The sequence below is a fragment of the Zea mays genome, chromosome 5 (genome assembly GCF_902167145.1).
Source record: "Zea mays cultivar B73 chromosome 5, Zm-B73-REFERENCE-NAM-5.0, whole genome shotgun sequence".
Lineage (NCBI taxonomy): Eukaryota > Viridiplantae > Streptophyta > Magnoliopsida > Poales > Poaceae > Zea > Zea mays.
The window spans coordinates 3,651,429-3,658,520 of record NC_050100.1 but is presented as its reverse complement, the minus strand read 5'-3'; the positions used below and the strand labels follow the sequence as shown (position 1 = coordinate 3,658,520).

The 7,092-nt window shown below is 45.7% G+C and overlaps 1 protein-coding gene across 1 annotated transcript; it reads right to left on the bottom strand.

Annotated features, from left to right (window-relative positions):
• Nucleotides 1-255: 255 nt before the first annotated feature.
• On the bottom strand, nucleotides 256-4,818 carry LOC103625788 (probable protein phosphatase 2C 80). The gene is made up of 5 exons (XM_008646187.3): nucleotides 4,559-4,818; nucleotides 3,693-4,382; nucleotides 1,527-1,851; nucleotides 1,052-1,201; nucleotides 256-882 (listed from the first exon to the last, which is right to left on the bottom strand). Exons 2-5 carry the CDS (start codon nucleotides 4,334-4,336, stop codon nucleotides 595-597), a joined length of 1,407 nt encoding a protein of 468 aa, XP_008644409.1. The 5' UTR covers nucleotides 4,337-4,382; nucleotides 4,559-4,818; the 3' UTR covers nucleotides 256-594.
• Between the last annotated feature and the right edge of the window lie 2,274 nt (nucleotides 4,819-7,092).

The window sequence follows — 7,092 nt, the reverse complement described above, 5'->3', positions numbered from 1 at the left end:
CGAGCCTCAGTCTCCACAATTCGCAGCATCAAACTCGCCCGCCTAGGCGTTTGGACTGCAACTGCATCGTAGGCTCATGGTGTTTCGAGGCCATCACTCTTCTCATGCTCGTAAAATTCTTGTGCTCCGTAATAAATACTAATAAATAGATCGATAGAGCCATCAGTCTCACCCCTCTTGGCTCTTGCATTTCAATTCTATGGAACTCATACTGACAATATATTGAGAAGCCGTTCTCCGGGGTCAAGAGAAACATTTCAAACAGCATCAACAATCCACCATTGAGTCCAACATGTTATCATTCGGCAATCGACAATATTTACAACAAAATTTGGTTCCAGCAGGTCATTATCCTCCCCCTCCAACTCCAAGGGCGAAACGACCGCCCTGGTTTTAGAGAATTATATATAAAAAGAAGATTACTCACAGTGGCAAACAAGTAAAATGGTGTAATGGTTTGCTAACGTATTCCAGGGCTAAACCCAGCAGGAGTGCTTCTAGTATCTCAGGGGATTTCACACCTTGAGAACACATGTGCCATTAAATTCGGGACTAAGATTTTGACATTACATCTAATAAAAAGAAAGGCTCGAATCAAGCGCTTTTCACATACGACACCACAACCGTTATGTCGTCGAGCTTCCCACCGTAGTACCGGTACCCAGCTTCTTGGGCGGCCGATGCAAATGGTGACTGCCTATTTTTGTCTGTGGCTCTTTGTCGAGCCAGGGCAGCAATTTTTTGTGCCGCAACTTGAGGTTCAAGTCCAACCCTGAGCGCTTCAACGATAACACCACTTATCTCATTGTTGTATAGATTGTCAAAAAGTCCGTCCGTGCCAGCAACAATAACATCACCGGGGGCAACCGGGAAGTGAAATACCTAAAATAGATCAAACATGAAGCACAACTATTATGCCAAAATACTTTGTAAGATGCAGAGCTTGCATATGCAAACTCAACAGGGGGAGAAGAATAGGCATCTGGATTAATCTGTTTTATCGGAAATCTATACTTAAACATTCAAAGCAGAAGGGCTGCGATCTACTCACTTGTGCAGAACTAGGAAGATCACTGCCACCTCCACTCTCAAGCTGATAAGTGAGGTTGAAATCATGCTGCTGTGAGGGTGACCTGAGAACAGTTCGACCGTCTCGGACTACTACGAAACCACTGTCCCCAAGATTTACAGCATGGATACCCTGCAAGTTTAAATGTGGTATTAGTGGAAGTCACCAATGAACTAGCATATCAATTGCAAAAACAAAAGGGGCCAAATACACACGCTTTTTCCAAAGTAGAAATCTGGAACTGACACCATCAAAACAGACGGGTAAAGAATTTACTATTCTCGAGAACTCAGTTTGCGATTCATATACTCGATAAATAATTTGAAGAATCATTCGTGCATTGTAGCAACCAATCTTAAATAACGTCTTTATGGCGCATTTTACTGTTCGCTAAGGTACATCAAATGAGCAAATAAAACAGGATACTAAACATCCAAAACAAGGATGGGCCCTTCACCTGATCTTTAAGAGTGATGATACATGCAGTGGATGATCCCCTTGCTTTGGTGCTCATATAAGCCTTTTCCAAAACTCTGGTTGGATCGATGGTCCCTTCTGGCTCATCTTTGATTGCACTCATTGAATTTCTCATTAGCTCCTTGGCATATAGTCCAGCATCGATACCAACATCTGCCCAACCACCAACACCATCTGCTACACCAATCACATGCTCATCAATGCTAATGAAATGTGCATCCTCACCACCAGTAGCCTCCTTATCAGGGTGAGGCAAGTAACATGAACCAGAGAGAAACTTCAATTTTTCAGAAACTGGTGACTTCCTGTAGAGAAAATGAAACAAACAAACACCAGCGGATGCAAACCAGTATTAGTTGATAATACTAGACATAACAGATAGAATGGGCACAATTCATCATAAAGTAACCTAAAAATTATACATGGATATGCAAAGCAGACTGTAATAATATGTGAGGGAAATGAATGCAGAACCAGTGTAACTTTGTCCTATGTTAAATTTTGTGGAATTTGTGGCGATGTACCATATTCCACTCCATAGCATCTGACATACTGCCTCTGTCCCAAAAAACTTGCATTCTAGTTTTGTCCTAAGTCAAACTATCTTAAGTTCCACAAGTTTATATTTAAAAAATACAAATATTTATATAGCCAAACAAACTCCACCCATGTTGTCTCAGCATAGCAGAGCCGTGGTAAAGGAGGAGGGTTGTGAAAGATTTGGCGAGCCAACGTTGAACCTAGTCATTCTAATCAAGACAAAATCCAAAAGAAATCTGTTGGGGCATAACCCTCTTAGCGATACACCATATTGAGACCTAGATATGGTGTTAAATGAGTAGGGTTTACGATAAAATACCAAGAAATATTATGTGGTGGACTTTGGACAAATATAAAGTTCCAACTTCCAACGAAGTACATTGAACTCATTAATGGCATGTGCAACAATGTTGTGCCTAGTGTTCAAACAAGTGGAGACATGGATGGCTACCCGATTAGAATAGAACTACATGAAGGGTAAACTTTGAGCCTTTATCTTTTTCCTTAGTGATAGATGAGGTCATAAGGTGCATAAAGGTGATATCCCTTGGTGTATATTTTTTTGCAGACGATGTAGTGTTAGTTGATGAAAGTCGAGCAGGAGTAAATATGAAACTAGAGTTGTGACAGGATACTCTAGAGTCCAAAGGTTTGACTTAGTAGAAGTAAAACCGAATACATAAGATGTGACTTCAGCACTACTATACATTAAAAAGGAGATGTTAGTTTGGAAGGTCAAGTAGTGCCCAAGAAGAATACCTTCCAGTGTTTAGGATCAATGCTATAGAGAGATGGGGATACTAATAAAGATGTTAGCCATATAATCAAAGCAAGGTAGAGGAAGTGGCGTCAAACATCTGGCGTTCAACGTGACAAGAGTGTACGAATGAAGCTAAAAGGCAAATTTTATAGGACGGCAATTAGACCTATTATTTTGCATGGGGCAAAAATATTGGCCTACAAAAATGTAATGTTCAGCAGATTAGTGTTGCAAAAATGTGTATGTTGCACTGGATTTGTGGCCATAAAAGGGATCAAGTCTGGAACGATGATATATGTGATAGGCTAGGTGTAGCAACAATTGAAGAAAAGCTCGTCCAAAACCAATTGAGATGGTTTGGACATGTCCAACGGAGACCTCCAGAGAAACCATTGCATAATGGGATCCTAAGGCGTGATAGAAGTGGATAGAGAGACAAGAAGGACCAAAGTTGAGAAGAGGCAATAAAAGGAGTCTTGAAAGAGAATATACCCAAAGATTTAGCCTTGAATAGGAGCGAATGAAAAAAAAAACTATCCACATGACTGAACCTTGATTTGTGGCTTTGGTTGGGTTTGAACTCTAGCCTACCCCAACTTGTTTAGGACTAATGGCTGGGTTTCAACTCTAGCCTACCTCAACTTGTTTGGAACTAAAAGGCTTTGTTATTGCATTTATATAGCCAAACAAGTACAATTATACTTATCGTGAAACATATTTTCATAGTATGCCTATTTGATATGCCATAAATGTTTTTTAGGGGTAAAGGCTGTAGGGGACATGTTGTAGAGTAAACTAGCACCCAATATAAACAGAAAATAGAGGCATTAATAATATGGTACATACCCATCAGAATCAGATGCAACGGTGGAGTTATCCACCTTCTCATCGAGCGATAATTGATGCTCTGTGGCTCCAGCAGAATATGGCGCCGCACACGACGTGCTAAAGCCCTTGGTCCATGGCTCAACAGCAAAGCTCAACTTCCAACCTGGCCCAGCGGCGTTTGTCCAGAATGCCCTGTTCCCCCATGGCTCAGACGACTTCAAGCTTGCAGCTACCTTCTTACAAGAATCCGCCCCTCTGTACCTAAAAGAGACGTCTGGCCGTGCTGCACTGCCCAGTGATCCCGTGGCTGCAACATTCGAGGAGCGCGTCCCTGCAGATGGATCCTTATCCGGCTGCTGGCGCTTGGCAGCACCCAGCTCAGCTCGCCCAAGAGCATAGCCGCAAGCAGCCATGACAATACCACCCCTCTGCAGCAGGCCCTGCCCAGCGCGGTGCGGCCGCATGCAGGGGGGCCGGTTGATCACGGCCAAGAAAGCGGCGGGCGCGCGGCGGTCCGTGGTGTGCAGGAGGCGCGCCGGGTAGGTGGAGAGGAGAAACCACGTGTTGCCCAAGAGGAAGCTCCGGCCGCCGCGGCCGAGGAGGATGTCCTTGTGGGAGGAGAGATGGACACCGCGGCCACCACCTCCGTAGCTCGCCAGCATCTTAGGACCGAGCGAGGCGCGCTCCCCAAGATTTCATCACCTGAACCTGCCACCAGGAGGACAATTCCATGAGACGAGATTGCAACTCGGGCCATTCCAAAATGAAATCAAGAGCTGCACGAGAGAAGAAACGACGCCAAGTCGGAGGCTGCAGCCTGCGCCATCGATTCGGCTACAAAATCTGAAACGGATTCTTGCAGGGACAAGGCTCAATCTTCTTACCACGACAGCAATAGCAATGGAGCCAATGGTTTCAGGTGCGGAGGCTAAGATCTCGAGCGCGACCAGTTCCCGCGTAGCCTCGACTGAATCCCCAATCTATTCGCGCGATGGAGCTTGCGGCGGGTCCGCGGCCACGGATTAGGGTTGCTGGTTCGGGTGAGCAAGGACCGAGGAGGCCGGAGGAGAAGAGCAAGAGAAGATAGGACGACGACGAGGACAATGTGATTACTATTAGTAGTACAGGACAATGTGATTTCTATTATTTGGGCCTGGTGAGTTTTTTCTTCCATTATATGGGTAGTGGGCTCTAAAGCCCGTATTAGAGCCCAATTGTATGACCAGTGTCCCTTGTTATTTCTAATCGGCTCTCCTTGATTTTTAATCGGGCTGTTTGGTGGGCTCCTTCATTAGTGGGCTGTATTCGGTATGGGTGGACGCAACAGTCTCTATGGAATGAACATGAACTCCAGATGAGAACCAGATGTATTCGTCCTTTTGTGATTTGCTGACAATATATTCAGAGTACCTGTTTCAAAATCCTCATAAAGTGTGTAAATGTAATAGATCATACATACATTACAATTATTGTGGCCCATATCGTTATTTTTTCAATGGATTTTGTGCTTCATTAGCTTAGTTGTAGACTTGTAGTGCTTATATAGATGCGCATTTGTATAGCTTTATGACATCATTTTACATAAGTGGTTATTATGATCAATTATTATATTCATGGCTTGTATTTCTCCTAAGTGCTTCACAACCAAGGATTAAAGTTTTTTTAACTTTCAGAGGAGCAGTGCTCCAGCTATAGGTAATAGATTACACTCGGCCTTGATCCTCTCAAGAAATTCTGCGTGCAATCTGAAGGGCATACGAGCATGAAAGGGAATTAGGCTTTCACCTAGTTCCTAAATAATTTTGGTGGTTGAATTGCCCAACACAAATCTTTGGACTAACTAGTTTGCCCAAGTGTATAGATAATACAGGTGAAAAAGGTTCACACTCAGCCAATAAAAAGACCAAGTTTTGGATTCAATAAAGGAGCAAAGAGGCAACCGAGGGCACCCCTGGTCTGGCGCACCGGACTGTCCGGTGTGCCACCGGACAGTAAACAGTACCTGTCCGGTGCACCAGGGGACTCAGACTCCAACTCTTCACTCTCGGGAATTCTCGGAAGCCGGCGCGCTATAATTCACCGGACTGTCCGGTGTGCACCGGACATGTCCGGTGCTCCAAGGAAGCTCGGCCTCCTGAACTCGCCAGCCTCGGGTTCGCGCGGCAGCCGCTCAGCTATAATTCACCGGACTGTCCGGTGTGCACCGGACTGTCCGGTGTGCCAGCGGAGCAACGGCTCCCTGCGGCGCCAACGGCTCCCTGCGGTGCATTAAATGCGCGCGCAGCGCGCGCAGAAGTCAGAATCGCCCATACCGGTGCACCGGACATCAAACAGTACATGTCCGGTGTGCACCGGACACCCTGGCGGGCCCACAAGTCAGAAGCTCCAACGGTTAGAATCCAACGGCAGTGATGACGTGGCAGGGGCACCGGACTGTCCGGTGTGCACCGGACTGTCCGGTGCGCCATCGAGCAGAAGCCTCCAGCCAACGGTCAAGTTTGGTGGTTGGGGCTATAAATACCCCAACCACCCCACCATTCATTGCATCCAAGTTTTCCACCTCTCAACTACTACAAGAGCTCTAGCATTCAATTCTAGACACACTAAAGAGATCAAATCCTCTCCAATTCCACACAAAGCCCTAGTGACTAGTGAGAGTGATTTGCCATGTTCATTTGAGCTCTTGCGCTTGGATTGCTTCTTTTCTTTCTCACTTGTTCTTGAGATCACAACTCCATTGTAATCAAGGCAAGAGGCACCAATTGTGTGGTGGCCCTTGCGGGGAAGTTTTGTTCCCGGCTTTGATTTGAGAAGAGAAGCTCACTCGGTCCGAGGGACCGTTTGAGAGAGGGAAGGGTTGAAAGAGACCCGGCCTTTGTGGCCTCCTCAACGGGGAGTAGGTTTGCAAGAACCGAACCTCGGTAAAACAAATCTCCGTGTCTCACTTGCTTATTCGCTTGGGATTTGTTTTGTGCCCTTTGATAGTCGCCTAGAGGGGGGGTGAATAGGGCGAAACTGAAATTTACGAATATAAACACAACTACAAGCCGGGGTTAGCGTTAGTAATAATAAATGAGTCCGCAAGAGAGGGCGCAAAACAAATCCCAAGCGAATAAGCAAATGAGACACTGGAGATTTGTTTTACCGAGGTTCGGTTCTTGCAAACCTACTCCCCGTTGAGGAGGCCACAAAGGCCGGGTCTCTTTCAACCCTTCCCTCTCTCAAACGGTCCCTCGGACCGAGTGAGCTTCTCTTCTCTAATCAAAGCCGGGAACAAAACTTCCCCGCAAGGGCCACCACACAATTGGTGCCTCTTGCCTTGATTACAATGGAGTTGTGATCTCAAGAACAAGTGAGAAAGAAAAGAAGCAATCCAAGCGCAAGAGCTCAAATGAACACGGCAAATCACTCTCTCTAA

Coding starts and splice junctions, on each gene's coding strand:
- LOC103625788 (XM_008646187.3), bottom strand. CDS start 4,336: ATGCTGGCGAGCTACGGAGGTGGTGGCCGCGGTGTCCATCTCTCCTCC. Junction 1,852..3,692: donor GTTGCATCTGATTCTGATGG/GTATGTACCATA, acceptor TTTTCTCTACAG/GAAGTCACCAGTTTCTGAAA. Junction 1,202..1,526: donor TCATCACTCTTAAAGATCAG/GTGAAGGGCCCA, acceptor TTAAACTTGCAG/GGTATCCATGCTGTAAATCT.